Raw genomic sequence first — 24,966 nt, 5'->3', positions numbered from 1 at the left:
TGTCCCCAGGGTGGGACATACAAGCAGGACATTGTCCGCCTTCGACGTTCCTTTCCAGTGTCTGTGTTTCTTGGTGCCCCTGCATTCAGCCCCAGAGTTTTGGGAAGAAATCTTGTTTCGTGAGGTCCTGTGGGAGAAGCTGCTCCTTGGGACGCCCCTCCTCTGGAGAGCAGGTCCGAGGCAGCTGGGTGCCATTCAGGTGCTCTGCTGTGACTGTTCTGCTTTTGGCCTTGTATGTTCAAAAGGAAGCAATGATGTTTATTTTTTCCTGCTCTAGCGCCACAGATCCTGCGCTAGAGATCCCCAGTGGATCAGATGTCGTGAACTGTTTCTGGGCTGAGCTGGTTTTGCAGGTGAGTAGGGCCATGGTTTGAGATGGTGCCCGACCTGGTGCTGCCGTGGCACTGAGAGCATAGCTGGTGGTGCCGGATCTGCAGGGCTTGCTTTTGCTGTACCACTACTTGCTGGGGTTGAGCAGAGCTGCCCTTGGCTTCTACCAGGATGTGACTCTTTTCTCTTGCTGTACAGCTGAGCAAGCAGCAGCCACTGTGAACAGCTTTTATTGGATAAAATGTGTTTAAAACACAGAGGTGAAGGTGAGTTGTTTACTTCAACCTTTGCTTTCAAACTGAGCTCCTGTGCAAGTCCCAGGGGAGTGTTGCAGCCAGTCCCTGTGACCAGGTCTGTGTATTCAAGGGAGAATAAAAAGCTAACAACTCTCCTGCAATGGTCTGGGTTGCAGCTTCCCAGAGCCACTGCTCTTGGTGGGTGGAAACAAGCAGGAGGTGTTCACCAGCCTGCTGTGTCCTGCAACAAGTGTGAGGGAGAAAAGTTGCCAAGCAAAACAGGAAGCTTTTGTTGGGGTTATAAAAACTCTTTTAGGCTAAAACTGACAATCTAAAAGGTTTACTGGTAATTCATTGCACCCGAGTGTGTTTGGGATGTTTTTTCTAGCTAGGTCTTCAACTTGCTCTGAGCTTCTCTGAGTGCTTGGATCAAAGGGGCTCCCCTGGTCAAAATATCAGGCATGGCATTTATAAATTAAAAATTATTTTATTATAGACCCCTGATCCTTAGCCCAGTGTTGGGTATCTGTTGATCTGTTGGGTCTTTCCTGGATGCAAGGCTGGACATGAGCGGTGTGGCTGGTTCTGGGAGATGGGGGCAGTACCTCTCCATTTCTCCTCCATAATCACCTCATTCCCAAGAGGTGCTGAAGCAGTATAATTTGTACCTGGTGACCAATTGGAACAGGCTGATGCAATGTGGGGCTAATATACAGGAGATTTCTAGGGTGGTTCCACTGTCTTTAAGCTTCACATGTAAGAGGGATTGGAAGTGGTTGTGTTTTACTGCAAATAAATATCTTCAGAGTGATTGCTTGTCCAAGCGCTAGCTTAACTCCCCTTCTTTCTCATCTCTTGCCACTAGTGCATCAGGAAGCGTGGAGCGCCAAGCGTCCGTCATGTCTGACTGGGTGCTCCTCGGGCTGATTGCAGTGCTGGTCGTGCTGCTGCTTCTGACCGTCTTTGGCTTCGCTGTCTACTCGGGGCTCTTCACAGAGGTGGTTGTGAGTGCTGGCTCCCCACCTGTCGGCAACATCACACTGGCCTACAAGTTCAGGGTAGGCCCGTATGGTGAATCTGGGCAGCTCTTCACGGATGGCTGCAGCATCTCTTCAAAGCTCTACTCCATTGGTGTCTACTACGACAACCCGCACACGGTAAGGCATGCCTGATGGGGCCTGTAAGCTCTTGTGGTCAGCACCCGGGTTCACAGCTCAGGATGCTCCCTACCTGTATTTCAGGCACTTTCAGCTCACCTTCTGTAGATGAGTACTGGGATTCACAAGGTCTCCCAGATATGTAGAGGATGCTCTGTGGGGAAAGGCACCTGAAAGCAGGTTATTTCTTGGACAACCCTAACTGGAAGGCATTGGTCAAGCAAAGCTTGCTATCTTCTGATAGCTCCTTATGAGCAAGTTAGCAGCAGCATAGTGGATGTTATTATGGAGCAGAGGCCAATGTTCATGATCCCAAGGTAACGCATTCCTTGGCAGATACCTTGGCTGCAGGAAGTGCAGCCAAGGCTCCTTCTGGACTTGCAGCTCTGTGGCTGAAAGCAGATGGTCTCTTCAGCTTGCTCTGTTCTTCATCCATATTCCCCTTGTTTGTAGTGCTCTCGTGTTTTTCTGAGCTTCCCTGTAGTCCTTTCTTCCCCTGAGAGTTCTTACTGAAACCTCAGGTGAGGTGTGCTGAGGGCTCCTGTCTGATGAAACAGTTAACTCCATGATGCTTTTCAGGCTGAGAGGTGAGCAAAAAGTGCACTGCCTCATGGCTGCCAGCAAGACCTAGGTACTCTGGTGGGTACTGTCCAGGACAAGGAGCAAATAAAAGTGCACCAGAATTTGCTGGAGAGTGAGGAGCCTGGTAGCTGATGTGAGGTGGCACTGGGGTCTCCAGATAACAGCATGTGGGCATTTGTCTGTGGCAGACAGCCTGGCTCCCCAGTAATGCTGCAGTAGCTAGCGTGACCGTGGAGGAATGCCACAGGAAGGGACAGCAGAGTAGTTAGCAGCTCTGTGTGTATGCTTGGGCATGTGTGCTAGGGGTGGTGTGGGGCACAGTGATGGGGTTGATAGTTCTCACCCCGTGCTTCTGCTCTGGGGGTGACTGATCCTATTTTAGGAACCCTGTTTCGTTGCTTGCAGCATGGTGCTCCCAAGGGTTGGACCTGCTTGGACAGGACTTGTCCGTGAAAACACAGTCCTGAGTGGCCTGACAGGAAAATATCAGAGGCAAGAAAGCACTGAGCTTGACAGTGGCCTCTGGAGCCTGGTGCGCTCAGCCACCTTGTGTCTTTGTATCTAGTGTTGAGCTGACTTACCTTTTATCTTCCAGTTTTTACTTCTGGATCATGGGAGGCAAAAAGACACTCTGCAGTGCCTCTTCCTGGCCTGGGAAGGAGGGTGGTGGAGTGTACTTTCCCCCATGGAATAAGCTGGGCAGTGGCAGAGTTTGACTGAGCATGCTTGGACACTTGTCCGCAAGAAGTGTCTTGTTTGAAGTGGGTGAGGGATGGGAGCCGTGAGGAATGCATGGTGTGCTGAGGCCCGTGTGGTCCAGGTGGCTAATTCTTCTGCCACAGATTTGTGTCCTTGCATCAAGGTTCTCACCTGGAGTTGAGAACCCTGTGCGGGGCAGTAAGTGCTGCTGGAAGGGCTCAGCATCCATGCTTAGTGCTACCCTGCTCTGGGGGTGTGATGTGAACATGCCTGTGGTTGCCCTGCAGACCTTCTGCTTTCACACTGTGTGCTTGTACCTGCTGTAGCTGTGATGGTATGGGAGATGGTGTGCGCTGCTGGCTCCTTGTTCCCGGAGGTTCAGCAGAGCAGAATCGGTTACTCAGGCTCCCTTTCCCCTGGAAGGAAGAGGACCTCTTCCTCCTTGTTTTCAGCGCTCTCCTGACCTTGGTGAAGCACCCTGTGGCAGAGGCTGGTCCATCCAGAGATGGTCACCCGTCGCGGATGTTGACTTGTCACCAAAAATAGACCTTTTGTCATCAGGCAGCAGAATGTGCTTGCTGCCTGCTGTGTCCCCCTGTGTCCCTGGACAAGCACTGCTGGGCTCCGCCCAGACAGCTGCCTCCAGCCTGGCTCTTGGACACCAGCTGCTGTGGGGTTTAGTGCCCCAGTGCTGCAGCAGGAAGGGGCTGATGACCAGCAGGTACCAGTGTGGGATTTGCTGTCCTGTCACATTTATGGCCAAAGGAGGCTCCTGGTAGAAGAGAGGATGGGGATGCCAGAGAACATCAGCTGTGTGCTGGGCAGAGCCCCGTGGCCTGGAGCATGTGGGATGCCTCAGGGTCACACTGGGCCTCAGGGCAGCCACATCCCCAGAGCTTCCTTCTGGCTCCTGGCTCTTAGTATTCACACAAGGATGCTCCCTGAGTGCTGCTGAACCCCTGCCAGTGATGTTTTATGGGGTTTAATGGACAAGATTAATATTAATTTGCACTTTTTTTTTCTTTTTTTCCTTTTTATTTAATATTTAGCAGCCCAGAGGATTTCTCCCTACTTCTCCCACCTCTGTCAGGAGCAAAAATAACTCCTCAGCAAGGATGGGATGTGGCGGGTGGGTTTGTGCTCAGCTCCAGCCAAGCATTTCTGCTCACATCTAGTTGTAGGCACGTGCCAGGGCCTTTTGCCTTCCATCTGCATGTTCACATGCTTAGTGACCAGCCTGTGCCCAGATGTTGGATGGATGAGGCCAAAAAGCTCTCTGAATGCAAGAATGGGTTTTGCTCCAATCAGCAGAACTGCTGATTAGGTTAACTAATAATTTCCAAAGATTCTCTGCTGGGGTGCTTGGGGGAGCAGAGGCTTTGATCAGCATCTGCCCATCCTAAAAGGACAATTAGGGAAAAGGTGGTTTTAGCTGGAGTGTTTCCTTCCTTCCCTTGAGATGGTCTTTGTTAGCCAGGGGAGGAAGCAAATCTGTCTTGCTGCTGTCCTTGAGAAAGCACCTATGGGTCTGCACACTATGAAATAGCAAGTTAAAAGGAGAATGGAGGAAGCAAATGTACCTGGCCCGAGTGGTGCTGCCTGCTTCGGCAGCTCTGGTCCTTCCACCTGCTCTGGGGGTGAACTGTCTTTGCTCAGGATGTAAATGGAGATTTCATTTCGTGTTTAAAGGAATTTACTACAGATGTCCCTTATCTCCTTGCTTCATTTGGACTTTTCCCTAGGGATGCCTTTAACTGTTGCCTCTTTCTGTCTTTGGGGTGGATCTGCTGCTTCTTCCTGGCCCCAAAGCAGTGATACTCAGCGCAGCCCTGTCTGCAGCTCCCTCTTGCAGCATAGGAGGGCAAAAGCGAGCTGTCAGGTGCCAGCCCTCAGCCTGGTGAATGCTGCTACTTCTGACAGGCTGTTTTCTTCCTTCCTTTTGGATCTGCTGTGTTTCTCCTCCGGGATAGTCCTGCTCTGCAACATTAAAGAGTGTTTTAAAGGAAAGGGAGGGCAAGGAGTGCAGTGTGAGGTAGTTATGCTGCAGAAAGAGACGCACAGGCAGAATTAGGTATGAGATTGGGAAGCACAGAGTGGTGATCCCCTTGGGAGGCACATGAAGATGGGAAGTGGTAACACGGTGGCCTTGTGTGCACCCTCTTTCTGCCTCACATCATCCCCACGAGTTTTGTGGTGCCAAAGCCTGCAGAGCATTCCCAAATACAGAGAGAGCATGTTTTACATTTTGCATGTTGTTGCGGTCCAGGATGGAAGGGGATTTGTTTCTCTCCGTGCTACTACAAATAGCTTGCTGACTGTGCAAGTCTTCATGCCTTCGTTTTCCCATCCCTGAAACAGCTGGACTGAGTGTGCTCATGTAGGAGAGACCCATCAGCCTCTGTATTTCTCTCTGGCTTAGTGCTGGTGGCCCGTGCAAGTCGGTTCCACCAGCACATGTGTCTGGGTGGCTGCTGGGAGTAGGCACTGGTGCAGGTCAACCTCCTTGAGGGTATGGTGGAGGCAAGTGGGCAGGTTGTGGTCAAATCTCTTTTTAGTTCCTGCCAGAGTAGCAGGGATGCCCTGCACATGGGGATGGTGGTGAGCTCATCTTAACAGTTGGGTCTCTGATGCGGGGGAGAGCAAGAGAGACACTGGGCAGTTACTCACCTGGGACAGGTTTCGGTGAGCAGCCTGATGGGGTTTCTTTGCTGCAAGTCCCTGTGTCCTCCAAGGAGGGAAGCAGTACATTCTGCACTGGTCTGTGAGCTAAGGCTGGGAGGAGTGTGGACACCTAGGAGCGGGCACCTACTTTGGTGTGCCCGATCATTGCATTTACCCTGGTTTGTGGTGGTCTACTTCCTCCATGCTCAGTAGGTTGAGGTTTTAAGACTCTGGTAGGCTGGTATTAAGACTCTCTCTTCTTCTGACACTGGCTGTCTGTCCCCCTTGATCAGGTGTCTCCAGAGAAGTGCCGTTTTGCCATAGGCCGAATCCTCAGCGAGGGAGATGCAAAGCCGTCAGAAGAGCAAATCAAGCGGTTCCAGAAGTATGGCTTCAAGATCTTCTCCTTTCCTGCTCCCAGCCATGTGGTCATGGCGACCTTCCCATTCACTACGCCATTGTCCATCCATCTAGCAATCAACCGTGTCCACCCAGCCCTTGACACCTACATCAAGGTAAGCAAGCATGGCGTGAAGAGCTCTGCATGTGTTCAGTAGACTGTCAGAGGCTTCTCATGCTGACAGCTAATGGGGCTGCTCTGACATGTCTTGATGTCTTCCCTTGGGCACTGCCATCAAGATCTCCTCCTTTTGCAATCTGGCAGGTGTTTTCCCAGCAGGGATGTCCTCCCATTCATTCCATAGGTGCAGGGGTGTCTTTTCTGCTGTTTTGTGTTGACAAGAATTCAGTTCTCATCTGATGGCTTGCTGCTTTCCTCCTTAATGCAGAGATAAAAGCTACTATTTTCCTTGAATGTCTTCTTGTTAGGATCTGGCAGGCATGTGCCCCTTTGGTGTAATGCACTGTGCCATGAGACTTCTGTTTCAAGTGCCAGCCTCACTGATGGGGCGGCAGCTGTTTTCTGCAGGAGTGGGAGGAGAAGTTAGAAACTTTCTGGTCCATGGGCTTAGGAAGACTTTGTTTCAAGCAATGCATTGAAATTTGTGGCCCTTGGTCGATGTTGGGCAGCTGTGGGCTGTTTGCCCTTACCCTGAGCAGAGCAGGTGGCCATCCCCACTGCTTCTGGTATTTTGATGACAGCTCTGCTGTTTTGCCCCGGCTGCCGGACCAGCTGCAGCAAGGGCGTTCTCAAGCAGCACATCTGACACAGGCATCTCCAGGTCCAGGCTTTCTAGAGAGTGAGGATGGTCCTGGCCAGCTGGGTGATGGAGGGAAGGGATGTGACCATCCTTCCTGGTGGAGAGGATGCTGGGGAGGGGCCTATGCTCAGCCCCTGTCTGATCTGGCTGTCAAGCCCTGCTGCTTTCATTTGTTCGTGTTGAAACGCACTATTTATAAACTTGCTTTTCCTGGCGAAACTCCCAGCCCTGTGGGGGAACCGTGTGAATCCTGCAGCCTGTGCTGTGCCGCAGAATGACTACCGGGGTGCCAACCCCAGAGCTTCAGTGAGGGACTCTGCCGACCCACTTGCGCACCCCAGCCTTAGGGAGCTGCCCGCTAGTAACCAGCAGAGGCGTGTTAACACCGGCAGTGGGTGAGACCTCTGCTGCTCGTGTCCCCCTAGTGTTGGAGAGCTGATGGAGAGCAGAACCAGTTCCCCATTCTCTTCGTTCCATGCTCTCTACATCTCTCCCTGGAGCTGAGTTTTGGTGCGGGGGGGGGTTGGGCCCTTCTGCCAGCCCTGCAGTGGATGTGTGGGAATGCGGGGAAGGGGCTGGCACGAGTGGGAGCATCAGGTTGGCTGCGGGAGTGTTCGGCGACATGGGACTGGAGCTGCCTTACTTGGGGAAAGGTCCTGGTAAGCACATCTGTCGCGTGAGAGATGGGGTTGTCGGAGCTAAAAAGGGAGCCATGGATTGCTCTGGAAGCACCTTGGCAGCATTCAGTGGGAGGGGCCGATTTTGAATTAAAATAAAGAACTGAAATCCTGTGGGAATGCAGTGCCCAGGGACACGTACAGAGGGAGGGGACACGTTTTGATCTCTGCCTCAGTCCCTACAGCACATGTCAGGGTGCATGCATCCATCCCCAAGTCTTGCAGCAAAGAGTGGCCTTTCTGCCCATGTTAGACTGACTGTGGGGTTGCCTTGCCAGCCTGGGGCAGAGGGGAATGGGTACTGCAGGTCCCTGCACACTACACCCCGGGAATGCCCTGGCTTCCTCTGATGTGGTGTGGGGGTCTTTGGAGGGTGCTGGCAGCTGTGCCACCAGCATCCCTGCAATTCCTCCCCTAGGCCAGACCACCTGCATCCCTGGGGCTCTGCTGGCAATTCACAGGGTGGAGAGATGGGGAAGGGGGGGGGGGAACTTTCATGGAAACAGGTGACCTATGCCTGCTTGGTGGTGGGAATGGTGGTTGCCATGGAGACAGCTTCTCCGAATAGCATCCTTCATCCCACCCCCGATGCCCGGCTCCCTTAAGCAACCCGAGACAGCAGTGAGACAGATTTGCTTTATTTATTTATTTCATGCTGTGCCTCCTTTGAGAAGGGCACTGTTAATAAGAGCCACAGGTCAGGCCTGCTGAGTGCTGTGTGCCCCCCACTGCCCTCCCACCCCAGCAGCAGCAGGGAGGAAGCGGGTGGAATGGCAAAGTCAGGAGGCATGAAAGGGGACTCAGTAGCAGAGGTGGAATGCCAGCTCCAGTGGAGAGGAGTTAGCTGAAGTGGAGGGAGGATCCATGGCTGCCTGTCATAGAAAGGAGGTGTGGGAGAGCAGGGATGGAGAGGGAGGAGGAGGAGGCAGGGAGAGGAGTGGAATGTAGGGAGGGTGGAGAAAGCTTTGGAGATGCTGAAAAATAGGGGAGTGGAACAGGAAGAGGAGGGGAATGAAGGGGACCTGTGGGGTGAAAGCACATCCTATTTTGGACCCTTATTTTTGGACCTGTTTTTAGCTTAGAAAGTTCTCTGACTTGTCACTATTGCAAATTGGATGCTTGATTTCAGCAGTGGTCTTATTGCTGTGGTGTAGAGATGTCTGGTGAAGATCTTGCCCCCTGCCACAGACCACCCCCCCTTGTGAGTTTGTTCTGAGCCAGGTAACAGTGACCGCAAACACGTGCCACTGTCCCTTAATGAAGTTGTTGTTTCTTCATTAAAAGTGGAAAATCATAGAATCATAGAATAGTTAGGGTTGGAAAGGATCTTAAGATCATCCAGTTCCAACTCCCCTGCTGTGGGCAGGGACACCTCCCACTAAACCATGTCACCCAAGGCTCTGTCCAGCCTGGCCTTGAACACCACCAGTGATGGAGCATTCACAGCTTCCCTGGGCAACCCATTCCAGTGCCTCACCACCCTCACAGGAAAAGAATTTTCTCCTTATATCCAATCTAAACTTCCCCTGTTTAAGTTTTAACCCATTACCCCTTGTCCTATCACTGAAGTCCCTAATGATGAGTCCAGAATTGTACCAAGTCCTACATCTTCTCTGAGTTTGAATGAATGGCAGGGATCTGATTGATTTATCAGTCAAGCCTGCAGTCCCCACAAAAATAAATCATGCTTGCCAACAGGATCTGACAGCTGTAAACATGTGTTGGTTGGCATTAATTATGTCAGTCTTTGCTTCCTGGTGATCTGGTCCAGTTGCAGCCATCCGTTTCTTTTGCCTTCGGTCTGTCTTTGCTGACCAGCCTGTGCTTGCCCGAGTCAGCTATTTACCCATTTTAATTTTGGCAGGCAAAGGCTGCTGTCTCTCCTGGGACTTTGTATCATCTGCAGCTGGCCAGAGATCACCCTTTGACATGCAAACAGCTTGTCAGCTGGGATTTTGGTGTGTTTTAAATGTGTGTTATCTGGACCTGTGAGCTATGTGTTGTGTCTTCTCATGGAAGAGCAAACATTTCACCCGGATCCTCTTCCCATGTTGTCTGGCTTTGACCTAACTCAATTGCAGAAATACTCACTGAACACTCCTTTCTTCCTGGTGACACCACCAAGGTTTCCCCCAGCTGATGTGGCCAGGGTCTGTGCCATCCTTCACCCAGCAACCCAAACAGCTTCTTAATGTGAACAGCTTTCTGTCTGTAGAGGACTGGGAACCTACACGTGATTTTTTACAGCAGCCAAGCCTTGGTGCCCAGTGCCCTTGTGAATATGGCTGCACTATGTCCTTCACCTCCTGCTCCTCTGATCACACTGCCATGGCTGCTGGCTTTGCTCAGATCTGTTGATCTCCCTGCTGTTATAAATTAAGGTCTGTGGAGCTGTGTTCCCATCCCAGGTGGTTTGTACTTAAAGGCAAAACCATGGAACACTCTTTTTGCTGGGCTGTGTTGGGGGCTGGGATCAGGGATTCACAGCCAGTAAAACAATTGCAAAGAGGCTCAATTATTGGGATGTTTTCCCCTTAAATTATTTCTCCTGGCTGATCTAGTTTGTTTGGTTTGGGCTCTGTGCAAGTGGTCCAGCTGCAGTCTGAGCATGTGTGAGACCCTGCTGCAGCAGCAGCTCCAGCCCATCAGCTGCTGCCCAGGGTTTTCCTCTGGGCATGTAGGAAGTACTACAGAGACTCAGCCCTCTCTGTGGTGCTGTTCTTCAACCATAGCCATGCTCATCCTCATGAACTCCTTTGGTCTCCTGTGAGCTCTGGGGAGCACTGCCAAGGCCACTCAGAGTTCTATATCCATCTCCCCAGGGAGGGTGAGGAGCAGGATACCTTTATCCAGAATTTATCACCAATTCTCATCATATGGGCCTTGAAGGACTCTTCTAGATGACCTTCTTCCTTCTTGCACCAGTGGGTCACCTTGTGGAATATAGTTGTGGCTTTCTGGGAGCTGGAGCTCTCCATCTTTCTCCTTCCCTCTTCCTATGCCCCAGGGTGACTGTGGGGATCAGTTTGTGGATTTTTTAGAGAAGTTTTGGGTTTTGGAAAGAAAGGCCTTTAGTCTTAGCAAATATGCATTTGAATATAAGTCTGTAGAGTTCCCAGAAGACAGGAGGTTATCTGATGCCACTGTTAAGTAATCCTCACAAATCAAATAAAAACAGGGTGGGGGGGGGAAAAGCCCTTGAGAGTCATAGAGGAGTTGTCATGTCTAACTTGTATTGATGGCAAAGATGAGAGCAAAGCTGACAGTGTGACAGGCTGCTGTGCTGTGGGCTGGCAAGGGCTTGGAGTAAGGATACAGACTCTGGGGAAAGTGTTTTGGGAGCCTTTGTGTCTGCATGGGCCCCAAGCTGGGCTGTAGGTTGGGTCACACGTGGCTTCTGCACTGCAGATGGACCTCACTGGCACCTGACTCCCACGGGTTGTGTACCTCAGGGCTGCAGCAGCAGCAGTGGCTGTCCCTCAGATAGCTCTGGTGCAGTGTAGCTGCAGACTGGTGGCATCTCCAGTAGGATGGGGATGTGGCTGATGATGGGAAGCCCTGGGGAGGGGTGGATGCTTGGGGTGGTTGGTGCAGACAGACTCCTGGTGGAGGGTGGGAGTGTTTCCAGAGTTTGGTTTTTTTTCCACTTTTGTAGGGCTTTTTTTACCTCAGCTGGGCTGACTCAGAGCAGGCGATTGATGACAAGCCATCTCCCTGGTGTTGCCCACTCGTGATAGCCAGCCAGCAGCAGGGTTTGGAAATGAGGGGGAAGGAACAAGACCCATCCTACTTGTTTTCACCTCTTAGAAATAAAATCCAACTCAGATGCTGCTCTGGCTTGGTTTATCCCAGGACCAAGGAAGCCCTTAACGTTGTCTTCTTTGCCAGTTGCTCATGGTCATGAGTGCTACATAGTGGATTGAATTCTCTCATCTCCCTTAGGAGCCCTGTGGAAGTGTTGGCTGTTTGCAGTCTTCTCCTCCAAAGGGCAGTGGAGCACAGCCTTGATGCTTGCAGCATCTCCCTGCAGACAGGGAAACTGAGGCACAGGGGATGTCACATCCAATCTGCCACATGCTGCTAAGGTCTGGTCTTCCACTGCTGCTCATGGCCATAGGAAGAGAGAGCAGAAAAGAGCAGTGTCAAAGATGGCTTTGGGCAATTGTTTCTGATTGTCTAGGGGCTCCTGGGCACTGGGTAATGTGGTGGTGTGCATTGAGTACATCACACCCCCTCCTCTTGCTTAGGCTTTACACACCCTGTGTCTGCTGCCAGTAAAAGAGGTGATGAAAGTAGAGAAGATTTTAGCCTTATTTTAGGGGAAGACAGTTTAAGGATGGGAGCCTCAGCAAGCTAAAAGTCTCTCCCTGCTCATCCCCTGGTTGATGTAGAGGATGAGTTTTGGACTAACTTGGCCAGCAGTGTTGGAGGACACCCATGGCTGATGTGTGCTGTCTGCCAGGAGCCGGTGAATCTCTTGATCTTGGGCTTGGCAGGCGCTGGCAATGGGTGGCACAATACTGCTTCGGCCTGAACCTCTCTGGAAGGTGACATGCAACGGCAGGGACCAGAGAGGGACACCGAGGTGTCTCTGCATGGGCTTGGTGCCTTCACAGACATTCATCTCCTGTTGACCTGCACTGACAGCTGGTTTTCAGGAGTCTCTCTCCAGCAAGGCTGCCTGCTTGCTGCTGGTTGGCAGCCCCCAGCTGCATGTCACATCAAATTGGTTTGCATGTTCACGGGGACTTCTGCTTGTTAAATATTTTCAGCAACAAAACCCTCTGAAGAAGTTTCAGTCCTGTGAATTCAAGTGATCTCACAGTATGGGGAGGGGAGGGCAGGATGCCCCCAAGGTCAGGATGGGAGCTGAGCCAGGTGGAAGGGATTTTTGGTGGACAATGTTATTTAGCTTCATAGGGACTTTTGGACTCAGCTTGGGGTTGGCTCATGCAGCAGAGAAGATCCATTTAACCTGTGTCTGCAGGGAATCGTGCTCCTCCTGTGCTGCTAATGGAACATATGGGGATCCAGGGCTCTGCGTCATGTCTCCTGCCACTCACAGCAGGCATTCCTGCTTTCCCACTTCTCTAGAGGAATTTGGCAGCCCCAGGCCACTACTCATCTGCTGTCAGTTTTTCCCTGGTCCTTGGGGGTGGGTGGTGACTTAGCACTGGCCTTGCTTCATGCTTAGTTCTCAGCTGCCCTTACGTAGCCGGACTTGTTCTGGGTATGCCAGTGTGTGCCAGTCGATGTGTGTGCTACCTGCTTCTCTGCTGCCCTGTGCTTCCAAGCACCTTCTTGCAGGCACATGGCTTCTGTTTCAGCTCTGCTGTTCAGCTGCATGGGGGCAGGTGTAAAACCAGAGCCCTGATTTGAGCAGAAGAGAGGTTTTCTGACCTGCTTTTAGCTTCTGTAGTTAAAAAGGCTCCTTCCCTGCTTCTGCAGCTTCTTTCATGTGTAAAATCACCAGGTTTTTCCCCAACTTCTTGACTGTGCAAGCACCTGCACGAGCCGCAGGCGGAGAAGTTCCTATCCCAGGGAATTAGTGTGTGGGAGGCAGGCTTCCAGCCACTGTGGCCTCCCCAGTTCTAAGTATGATCAGAGAATGAGAACAGCCCAGGTTGGAAGGGACCTGGAAAGATCACCTGGGCCAACCCTTCATGGAAAAGGGAGCCTGGGTGAGGTTATCTAGCACCCAGTTGCATCCTGAAAGCCTTTGGCAATGGGAACTCTACAACATCCCTGGGGAAGCTGTTCCAGCTGGCAGCTCAGCCCTGGGTCTCTGCCATCATGGGTGCTTTTCTGTGACATCCAGCATTTTGATCCTATTACCGTCCCAGCTCTTTTTCCAGGAGCATTTCCAAAGGCAGTTCCTGGAAGGAGAGCAAGCTTCAAGCGTCTGCCTTCCCATGCATGCCAAACCATGCAGGCATTCCTGATGGCTCAATGGCTAAAAGCCTGGCTCAGTGCTGCCTGCCAGCCAGGGGTCCTGCCCTCCATCCTGGGAGTGAGTGGGAAGCCACCTTACTCTCCCAGCCTCCGCTCTGGAAAGCTGGGCTTTGCAACCCTGTGACAACTTACCCAACCTTGCAAAATTGTCAGAGGTGAATCTGCTCAGGCACAAAGATTTGCTCCCCCTTCGCCTTTGCAGCCAGGATTAATGATCACTGAGGAAGCCAGCTTTATTTCATATGGCTGTCCAAGGGAGAGAGAACCAAAATGGTTTGCCTTGGGCAAGGAGGGAGAGTAAAATACTACAGTGCTTTTCTGTCACATCTCTTTATTGACCCAATCTGTACGTGTGCTCTTCCCGAATGTATTTATAGAGAATCCCAGAGGATGCAGCTGGCTCAAAAAGTTTTGTCATGTGTTGGAGATGGGTCCAGTGCTCTCAAACAAAGACACCATCCCAAACCTTGGGGTCTTCCCTCTTTGCCAGCCAGTCAATTAATAAGAGGATGAGATTGATCTTCCTCTTTGCAACTGTTTTAGCAGGGTCCTAATGAGATTTTTCTGAGCTGGTTCTTCCCCGTAGCCCTCTGAGCCAGACCTTGCCAGCTGTGCTGGGCTTGAGAAACAGCAAAATGAACCTGATCAAATGTGAAACAGCTTCTTAGAAGCACTGTTCTTTTCCAGCGAGTGCTGCTGGCCCAGTTTCCCTGGCTGTGAAGCTCCCACTTTGAAACCTGTGGAGCAGGGAGATAATACATTTGAAAGCAGTGGCATTTTTACCTCCAGAAAAAAAGACCATTGTGCTATGACTAACTTGCACTTTTTCGATTCTCGTTAGATATAAAATGGGAGGAAAGGCCCTGTTTCAGGGAGGGCTGGAGAATGAAAACATAACATTTTCTCTTCTGCACTGAGTCAAAATATGGATGGATGAGTTGTGAGGTTGGGTGATGATCAGATCACAGGGATGAAAGAACAAAATTGGTTCTTGCTCCTTCTTGTGCCAAGAGCTTATGTGCCATAGGTGCGATGCAGGCTTTGGGGCTGCATCAATGGCTGGAGCACCAGAGAGGCAGCCAAACACAGCTGTTTGCTCTAAAGCAGGGAGTTACGCTGAAAGTCCTCAGGGTCTCCTCTTTTGACAGGGATATATATATATATATATATACACCCCCCTGCTGTCTCTTCTTGCCTGCAGCAGCTGCTACCTTTCGGATGCTCTTCAAGTTGATGCTGCCATGACTGGTAGCCTTGGGCAGAGGCAGCAGGATAGAGGTGTCTTGAGCTGCCAGTCCTGTGACCATGGCAGGTGTGGAGATCTGTGGAGCTGCTGACGTCTTGGGGAGGCTTTCATGGGCTCAGCATATGGTTTTCTTATGGTCATGCTGTTGCCTGGTGGCTGTCACTCAGCCCGCACCCATAGGGACCCACAGCCTTTGCAGAGCAGGGGCAAGTTATGGAGAGGTACAGTGGTTCAGTGCAAACCTATGTACAATTGGCGCATCCTGTTCTGCTTTGAGGAGCAAACACCTGCTGCTGAACCCTGTTGTCCTGATAAGCTGCAGAAAATTATGCTGCCAAATCCTGGTCCTCCGGATTTACCAGACTGGGTTTGTCTTTGTGATCTCCAGCTGCCTTTGCCATTGCAGGGCTCCAGAGCAGTTTGTAGCCTGGTCTGTGAGCTCCTTGAAAAAGGAAGGTCAAGCTGTGCTTAATTCTTGGCTTGCTGACTTTTGGAGAGTGCATGGGAGCCCTCAGCTCCAGGACTCCTTTTGTCCCCTTTCTTTTCCAGCATGTGGCAGCTTATTCCAGCCTCTGTTCAGCCAAACTGGGGAAAATCAGAGCCTTTAATAGAAACGTTAGCAGATGTAACTCCATCACTCATGCCTTGGAGCTGGCAGGGATGACTCCAGGTTAGAACTGCCTGCGGGCAGGTGATGGAGGTCTGCAGCCTGGTGGGGATGTCCAAGCTTCCTGTGCTGCTTCCCCTACACTATCCTGGGCAAGCTGCAAGGCGAGGCTCTTTGCCTTCATGTGGGTAGTCATCTGTAGGCCATGTGGGTAGTCATCTGTCACCTCTCCTCTTCACCTGATCACATAGGAGTGAGAAAAGGCATTTGTTCCCTGCTGTCAGACCACAGCGGGCACAGGAGGAAGCAGCCCCCTGGGGAGCAGCTCAGGGATGAGTCAGTATTTGTCCTCTGTCCCCTTGAGCTGGCTTCTCTCACAGTCTGGTGCAGTGCCTGGCATTGTTAAGAGACCAAAGGTATCTCTTATCCTCAAGAGTGGATCAGCATCTGATAGACCAGTGCCTCCAGGTGTGCTAAGTCAGCATCCCATTTCTTTGTCCCCTGCCCACCTGACATTTAGCTCTCCTGGGCTCCTCGATGCTCTGGTGAGTGTGAGGACATGGAGGCTCATACCTGACTTAAGTAGATGCATTTCTGCTGGGTTTGTTGGAGATACATTCTCCCTTAGGTAGGGTCCCTCTGCCCTGCTAGGGCTGGTAGTACAGCTGCAGCTGTAATGTGAAAAAGGATGTACCCCCAACCTGGAGGAGAGGAACAAATGTGAAAGATGATGATGGAGAGACACCTCTTCTTCTGAGTAGCAGGAAGAAACTAGAAAGAGGTTTCTGTGCTGACTTGGAGCAGAGCCTGAGTACAGCTTTTGGGACAGGATCAGATTCCCATGGCCACTGTGTCCACTTTCTCCAAAGCTCACCTCTTACAGGGGTTCAAAATACGGATCTCCTGGCCGTGTGCAGAGGGGGAGGTGGGGAAGGCTTTACAAGGCTTTCAGGTTTGTGAGAGCAGCCCAGCAGCAGCAGAGAGCCTGAGCCCTACTCCAGCTTGCACCAAGGCAGCATCCAAAGGGTGGCCAGTAGCTCCAAGAGAGCCAGGAGTCCTGGGCCAGCACAGAGAGGGATGGGACTCACAGCCAGCTCCTCTGGCACTGGGACAGTAAAACAGGACACTGGGTCTGCAAAATGGAGTCACTGATGGCACTCAGGGTGTGTTTCTCTTCCAGGTCACTGACATCTGGATTTTGCGCATCTACATTTTGCATGACTGTGTTCCTCCTAAAGCTCAGCGTGGCTCTGCCGGTCTGAGGCTGAACTCCAAATTAAATGACACCAAACAGTATGGTTTTACATTTCAAAGGGTCTGAGTGAGCAGAAGGATACTGGAAGTTTCTGGTGCTGTGGAGTAATTGGTGTGATTATTTTTTGGCGGCTTGTACAATGACCACCAGGTGCTTGCTCTGCAGATGGACGATTTCACTTGTTCCTCTTCTGCTAATGTGACGAACGATAACGATGCCGCAGGGATGAAGGGGGTGATGGAGCTCAGTGCACTGGCGAGAGCACGTTAGTAACCGCTCTGCATCCCTGACTCTAGCTGCTTATCACAGTGATAACTTGTGCATGGGCACATCACAAGACCCCTGGAAACTTCTGCATCTGCCCCTCCTGCCTTCCACACACCACGTACCAGAGGATTTCTCTGTAAAGCTGTTAGTGTCCATTTCCCTTATCTTTGCAGCTCTGTGAGGGGGAACCTAAGGCAAAAGTGCTGTGGAAGGTCAAGGACAGACCTTTAAGGCAGCTGGGAGAGTGTATGGGAGTCTCTATCCCTGTGTGGCACTGGAGGCTGTTGTCTTTCAGATGAAACCTGAAGGGGTGTCTTGGCCCATGGGGGATGAAGAGGATGTGCTGTGGCTGTTCACAGAGCGTGCCTGTCCACAGCTGCCTGCCAGCTTCATGCATTTCCTGACGGGCTTTGTTCCCACTCCGTGGGATTGTAAGGCACCCCAGGTAAGGCCTCGCCCCTCTGTGGACACTGGCATTTTCTCCCTGCTACTGGATGGCTGGTTGGATCCTCTGGGTTTTATTTCTCTGGGAGCTGATGGCAGCTCCTTGACATGCAGAAAGGTAGATATTTATTATTGGCTGTGGCCAGCTGCTCTTCTTTTCATGCTGTGCAAATACACAGCTTGGGGTAACGTCTGCCCAGCAGTACAGTAACCAGACCGTGAGTTGGCAAAAGCTTGTCAAGAGGTCAGTGCTGGAGAAAGACTTGCTGTGGTACTTCTCTAATGAGCAGTTCAGGAGATGAGCAAAGCAGAAGTAGCTGCTGTGGCTGCAGGAGCTGCCTGATGCTGTGGGCTTGCAGCAGAGGAGTGCAGCAATCGGCCCCTCTGTTCTTGCATCCTCCTTCTCTCGTGTGCATCTCTAAGTGCCATGTTCACTTGTCCCTCTCTTGCTTGGTTCCTGCCTCTTTGAGAAGCCCCTGCCTGTATCTCCCATCAGTTATCTTGCAAAGCTGTGTCTCCCAGTGAGAGCTGCTATGGGACCTGAGCATTGGCTCAGCTCTGGCTTTGTCCAAACCCCTACTCTCCTGCTAGCCTGGACCCAGCTAGCTGCTTTCCTGGGACAGGACTACAGCGGCGCAGAGCAGAGTCCACTCCCTGCACTTGATAAGCTGCAGCTGCTTGGAGAAGGATGGATGGGGACAGAGGTGCAGAGATGCTTCCCCAAAGTCCTCTCCATCCTCCAGGTATTATGAGGGAGGCTACCATGGTGCTGGGAAGAGGAGGGGTGTCCTCTGAGTCTTGAAGGACACTGATGAGGATCTGGGGCAGCTCTGGTGGCTGCAGCATTGGCTGATGTGCTGCTGTTGATGATGTTGTGCAGGGCTGTACATGGTTTGAGGTACCCAGGACCACAGAGCAGTGGGGGAGATGGGGAGATGGCTCCCTGGCAGGGAAGGACCTGGAAAGCTGAGTGGTACAGTGTTTATCTGGAGCTTTCCCAGCTCATGCAGCACCTCTGCGCACAGGACCTGGAAAGCATGTGGCCTATGGAAGGGCAGAGTCAGGCTGGGCTCCGTCCTTGCCTAATTCGCTTTGATTTCATTATGTTATTGATATGCACGGTCAAGCTCACAGTCTTGCGCTGGTAGAGAAGCAGTCGCCAGACTGCAAAGGTTGCTGAAAGCAGCTGCTCCCGTCAACTGCTGCCTCTGTTGCCAGCAGAAGGGCCTGGCTTTGGAGGTGCTTGGCTCATGTCCCTGCTGGCACTGCCAGCCATTGCCTCCCCAGCACACCGCAGGGCTGTGCTCGACAGGAGTCCTCCTCTCCAGGCCAAGGTAATGAGCCCCCTGGGGCCCTGTGCTGGGGTCCCTGCTGGGCTGAGGAGGAGGAGATGAGGGCTGCAGAGGAAAGGCCCAGCCCCACCTCAGCTCCCAATGTCTGCTGTGCCAGGGTGGCTGGAAAGGTAGGTCAACACATACAGCCACTGAAATGGCACATTCTGGCTCGAGGACATCTGGAACTGTTCTGAGGTCCCTGATGAATTTGCCTGCTGCTGCTTCTTCGCTTCCCTTACTGCTCCTTGCCTCTGTCTGTGTTTCCACCTCTTCCCGCATTGCAGGCAGCCTGCCCATCATTTTGCCTTTGCTTTCTGCCCGCCAGCATTGTTAGTTTGCACTGGGGATTTCCTTGGGCGAATTGTTACTGCCGGCAGTGTGCAGTGACTAGAGGCTCCAGGGCTTCGTTAGCCAAGCTCACCTGTGGGAGTCGTCACCACACTGGGGCTCACCAGGGTTGCTGGCTCTTTGCCTTTTGCCTTTCTGCACTTCTTGGGGTAGAGGTGCAAGCTCTTGGACATGAGGATTTGAAGGCAGCTTTCCTGGAAGCCTGCAGGGAACTGCCTCTTGTTCACTTGCAAAGATTCAAAAAGGCGCTTATCCTGGGCTCTGGCTTCGTTTTAAAACACAGGAATGTCACGTCCCAGGAAAGGGAAGGAGGAGCAGTGAACCAGGGGTGAACAGTGGCCTATGGGTGAGTGTCCTGCAATGGAGAGCCTGGGAAGTATCCCTGTCACCTGAGGCAAGCCTCAGGAGGACACAAAGCCTTTCTGCACTGTGGCTTCACTTAGCCGATAGCTTGGAAGATCCTTCTGTCCTGGAAACTTGCTTTCTGCCATTAGATTTGCTGATACACTGTACTGGAGATATGCTGATGGATGTAGTGTTCATCTTTTCCATTCCTCCTCAGCAAACCAGGCTGAAAACCTTAGATTTCCTCTGTGCTGGCCTTCCTTGCCTTTTAAAAGAGGCCAATAAGCCCAACACTTTAAGTCCCTGTTAGTGGGGAGGGAAGGACTATTTTGTCTGAGAATCAGGCATTTGCATTGCAGCTTTGCTCCAGGCTGCTGGTGGCTTTATGTGTGCAAGTTCAGCAAGGTTACGTTCTTCAGCTTCCCTTTTCAACTTTCTCAGTTGCGAAAGGATGGTGTGAGGCTGAGTTTAGCTCATCGTGAAATATATTCCAAGCAGACTGGGAGCTGGGGGCGTTGCAGAAAGACAAGGTTGTACAAGGAGGTAGGAAGGGACAGGGGCTATTTATTCCACTGTGCTGTTTTCTTCCTGGGGGCATTAATGTGACACATGTCCTGAGTTTGTTCTGGTGACAAACAAGCTGTGGAAGAACAGCTGGAGGTGCCTACAATCCTGGGAGGATGGCTTGTGGAGCCAAAGAACAAGGTAAAAGGGCTGAGACTGGGGCGGGGGGGGGCAAGATCTCCCATGTGCTGAGGGCACCAGGCACTCCTGCTCTGTGTCTGTTGCTTTGATTTTAGCACACAAGGGTTTCATCACAGGACCCGTTACTGGTGAGGGTGTGTGTGAGAAGGTTGGGAATGACAAGCCTCCACTGGTTGTCCCTGTTGCGGAAGGGCAAGTACTCAAGCAAGTGGTGGCCTGCAGAAAAAGCTGTCAAGGTGGGTTGGGAATGTCCACCTGGATGAGGAGCCCTGCAGGTTCTCAGCTGTGAGTTAGCCATGGAAGATCTTCCATCACAAGAAACAACCTGTTGTTGGTTGACCTAGAGGGAAGTTGTACTCCAGGTTAGGGCTTACTTTCCCTGCAAGCAGCCTAATGAAGACCCATGTTTCAAAGAGGCTTTTTTTACCTGCATGATGCCCCACTTAGTGTGGGAGGCTGCAGTGTCGTGGGCTGCCTGACCAAGGTGGGATGGGCAGGAGAACATCTTGAGTGTTTGCTTTCTGAAAGGCCCTCCCTTGACAAGAGGTAGAGAAATTGCTATAGCTGCTGTTCCTGGCAGCCTCACTGAGGCAATAGAGCAGGCAAAGAGATTTAGCATCGCTCCAGCCATCCGTGATGGCAGCGATCATTGCATCAACCTCTTCAGCTTTGCGATTAATGCTGAAGAAGCATCCCCTGAGGGCTGGAAGGAGAGCGTTGGTCCCCAGAGACCCCCACTCCAAAGCAGAAGCAGCACTCTCCAGCTGCCTTCCTGCTCTCCTGCAGTCTCATCCACCTCCTTTTGTGCATGGCTGTTGACCCACACCATGGAGATCCTAGGGACAGGGACAGAAACCCAGAGCTGGTTCCTCAGGGGAGGAGAGATTATGTGGATTTACATGGATTTCTTGTCTTTTAGTGAAAATCCAGTGTTTGAGCTTTTGGAGTGGTTAAAACCAAAGTCCCTTTCAGAGAGCTGGTGTGTGGCAGTGATGGGGAAGAGAGGGAGGGGTGTGTTTGGGGTCAGTAGGAGGAAAAATGTGAAAATATATCATAGAGCTCTGGGAAGCTGGTGGGAACCATCTCCCCAGCTGGCTTTATTTACCCATGGTGAGTATAGGAGGAAGGCAGAACTGGAGATATGGAAAGTTAGGAAAATTAATGTTCTTTTGTAATGCAGAAGTTTGTTTCACTTCTGAAAGTCTCTGCTTCAGGACTAATTAGTGCCAAATAACCATGACACTAGGGGGGAACCAAGCCCCATGAATTACGTGTTTGCACCATCTGCTCCTTGTTCTGCAGGTCGTGTTCCCGTAGTTGAGGGCAGTAAAATATGTCCCTGGAAGTACATGGATTAACATACCTGAGCATGTCTGGGTTGACAGCCTTGTCCACGGTTTGTCCTTTCCCCACGAGGCTTTGGCTGCCCCTGGCTACTTTCTGGAAGGTCTTCTTTTGCTGAGACTTGCTGTCTGCCTCATCTCTGAAGATGGGGAATGCTCTTGAATGTGCCGCAGGCTTTCTCTTGCAGCTCAAGTGGGTGCTGGAATCAGAGGAGGTCTGGAGCGCATCTGCACCTGTAGTGAGATGGGGCTGGAGCTTAGACCCTTTCACTTGAGGGCAGGATGGATTCTCCATCTTCATGCCAGGGAGGAGAAAAGTGTTCATGAGTCTCACAGCAGTAACCAGCAGCAACCTGGGAGCTTGTGCCTGGTCCTCATCAGCCTTTTTGGGGCATTCCCGTACTCACCAACCAACCCAAGCTCATTCCTTTGCCTCTTGGTTTGGCTGTGCCTGACAGCTCCTGCAGCTCTGCTGGGGCGGGAGCAGCCGGGTGGCCGGGCCCGGGGAGTGTAGGCAGGCAGGAAAGGTGTAAATTGCATGGGGGGCTGCCTTCACCAAGGTGAAAATGAAAACTCTGCAGCTATCTCCCAGCCTGGCATTTCGCAGCTCCCATAGCCCAAATGTGCTCCCTCTCACCACTGTGGAGGGGATCTTGCGGGCTGCTTTTCACCTAATTGCGAGGCACTGTATTTTGCTATCTAGAGGATTTGCTATCTTTTGGTGAGGCTGCTGTTGCTATATTGTTGGTTCATTTTTCCTGCTGGCTGATGGAAACAGCCTTTTCTTGATTGCAGTAACATCACCTGTTTCTGAAACACCTTGCAGCCCAGAGGGTTTGAAAGTAAAGTGCATGTGCGTGGGAGCAGTCTCACTACATCTGAAATGTGAGTTTCTCCAGTCTGGGAAGCAGCAGCTGTTTTGCAGCCCTTGGCAGCCTGGTGTTCATGGCTGTGCTGTGTGCTGGAGCTGGCTCCAAGTGCTGACAGTGCCAGGACGAAGGGGCTGCGGGCTCCACGTGCACCCTGCTTGGTCTGCGAGCTAAGGTGTTGGGATTTCCTTGACACTTGAGGTATTATTGGTGTAAAGCACATCTGCCTTCCTCTCCCTCCAAAGCTTGTCCTCCCTTCTGCCCAAACTGTCTCTTGACCCAGTGGTTCCTTCTCAGCTGCTGCCTGGCTCCTGCCCCTCAGTGAGCAGCCCCCGGCACCCAGACTTCATCCCTGTCTCCCATGGTCAGGCTGCGGCTCGGCAGGGAGGACCAGAATCGCAGAAGGAGTTGGGTTCAAGGGGCCTTCAAAGATCATACAGCCCAAACCCGCTGCCATGGGCAGGGAAGTTGTTCAGTAGACCAGGTAGCTTAAAGCCCCATCCAACCTAACCTTGAATGCTTCCAATGATGGGGCATCCACAGCTTCTCTTGGCAACGCTGTCCAGTGTCTCACCATCCTCATCACAAGATATTTCTTCCCTATGTGCAATCTAAACCCACCCTTTTTTGGTTTAAAACCATTGCTCCTCTCACTGCAGGCCCTTCTAAAATCTCCATCTCTTACAAGCCCTCTTTGGGTATTGAAAAGCTGCAATAAGCTCTCCCTGGAGCCTTCTCTTCTTCAGACTGAATAACCACAGGTCTCTCAGCTTTTCTCCATAGCAGAGGTGTTCCAGCTCTTGGACCATTTCCATGGCCTCCTCTGGACCTGCTCTGACAGCTTCACAATTGTATTGTGCTGAGGACCCCAAACCTGGGGTTTCACAAGAGCAGAGAAGAGGGGGAGCATCCCTCCCTCAACCTGCTGGCCACACACTGCTTGTGGTGCAGAGCAGGAGACACTTGGCTTTCTGGGATGCAAGTCCACATTGAAACCAAGTTTGAAACTGGGGAGGAAGAGGTGCCTTTGTTTTTTTGCTTCCATCAGCTCGGACCTGGGGCCAAAGTGGTGTTTAACCTCAAGCTGCTGTCTGGGCAAGGAGGAATGGAAACAGGGACACCACCAGTGGGATGGCCCAGCAAGGAGTCTGTCCCCTGGCTGAACTGGAAGAGTGTGGAGGGGTGCTGTGTGCTGTGCAAACTGAATTGCAAAGCCTCTCTGCACTACCTAGCACTTGTGTTCTAAGATAAGCGGGGATGACACACTGAGTGTGGAGCGTGTGTGGAAGTGAGGAGGATGTGGCACACAGTGTGCTCCCTCTGGGCCTAGCTGGTGGCTCAGTTTCAGCTCTTAATTTTAGCAACTGATTTTAGGCCCCTTCAGCAGCACATAGTTTTGTTGTTTCTTTAAAATCCATAGGAGTGAAGTGTTCGACCCCTTTACCGGCAGGAGGAGAGGATGGATGCATCTGTCTGGCTGTCTGGAAGCAAGATGTGGAGGAGTCATGTTGTCTGAGCAGGCAGGAGGTGCTGGTGGGTCCCCTGAGGATCCCCCACAGGCAGCACAAGCGACGGGAGGTTTGTGATTGTGGGTGTCATGATGCTCTGGCTGGTCGCCCTGGTGAGACCGCTGGTGAACAGCAACCCCCAGCAGTGGGCACAAGCTCCCTCTGTGTTCCTCCTGGTGTGGCAGCAGAATAAATGGAGACTGGGAGCCCTGGTGCAACAGGGGGCTGGAAGGGTGTCCGTTAGCACCCCCCATTGTTCCCCCAGGGCAGGACCCGGACACCCCTCTGCATCACCGATGTTTAACAAATCATACTTGAGACTGACAGTTCAATTCGGTAGCAGGGTGGACCTGGCTGTAACCCAGTGGTGGGCTGACCCTGCTCTCCAGCTGCCTAGAGAAAATCCCTTGTGTGGCTTATGTCCTCCAGCATCACAGGATGAGGATGGAGCTGGCCCTGTGTGGCTGGCACCCTTCTGCTTCACTGCAATGGCAGTGGCACATCCCATTGCCATAAAGGCAGAGACAAGTGGCAGCAATAGGCATGTTGTGCCAAACTGATGTTCGTATGGCCACTGATAAACAACCCACAGTTTCTCTTTGGCTCTAGGTCCCCTCCTGGAGGAGGCTTGGGCCATGTGCTCATCAGTTCCCTCTGGGAAGTTGTTCTCTCAACTGGAACTGTGCAGAGAGAAGTTGAGGCTTAGGCTGGATCCTGCACCACTGCTTTCCTGGTGGCTGGCATGCTCCAGCCAGTTTCAGCTGTTCAGCAGCTTAACCATCACCCATGAACCATGCCAGGAGGTCTTGGTGATGGGTCGGGGGGTTATGGGACCAGAGGGCTTGTGGCCAGAAACAGTGAGGAGCAGCTGCCTCCCCGCAGCCTTCCCAGCAACCCTAGAAGTGTTTTGGGGCTGACAGTAGGTTTGGCTGGAGTCTTGAGTGCCAGCATGGCTGGGCATGGTGAGAATCCTGAGAGCATCAGCAAGGCTTGTTTGCTTGTCTCCTAACAAGATGAATTCTTCCAGCAGTGGGAGATGAAGTAGATCAAGTTGGTGGCATTTGAATTCCTGAGCAGACAAGCCTGACAGAGTGACAAAGCCAGTCCCTGCAGTGCCCTGGCTTGCCTTCTGCTTCCTGGCAGGCACCAAGGGGCACAGCATGGCATGAGCATCCCAGCACCTCCTTCCATTTTGGCACAATTCTGCCGGATTTTAATGACTGCAGACTATACTGGAGTTA

The 24,966-nt window shown here is 52.0% G+C and overlaps 1 protein-coding gene across 1 annotated transcript in view; it reads left to right on the top strand.

Moving 5' to 3' along the window:
* The first annotated feature begins 296 nt into the window (after positions 1–296).
* Positions 297–24,966, top strand: part of TEX264 (testis expressed 264, ER-phagy receptor) — a 35,866-nt gene continuing 11,196 nt past the window's right edge. Inside the window, exons 1-3 of the mRNA XM_062610624.1 lie at positions 297–353; positions 1,432–1,723; positions 5,959–6,180. Of these exons, the coding sequence (XP_062466608.1) occupies positions 1,466–1,723; positions 5,959–6,180 (480 nt within the window). The 5' untranslated portion in view covers positions 297–353; positions 1,432–1,465. The remainder of the gene's footprint in view (positions 354–1,431; positions 1,724–5,958; positions 6,181–24,966) is intronic.

This window comes from Pezoporus occidentalis, unplaced genomic scaffold, assembly GCF_034315485.1.
Source record: "Pezoporus occidentalis ecotype Australia unplaced genomic scaffold, CSIRO_AGI_Poc_V1 ctg149, whole genome shotgun sequence".
Lineage (NCBI taxonomy): Eukaryota > Metazoa > Chordata > Aves > Psittaciformes > Psittacidae > Pezoporus > Pezoporus occidentalis.
The sequence above is the reverse complement of the archived record's forward strand: the minus strand, read 5'-3'. Positions and strand labels throughout refer to the sequence as shown.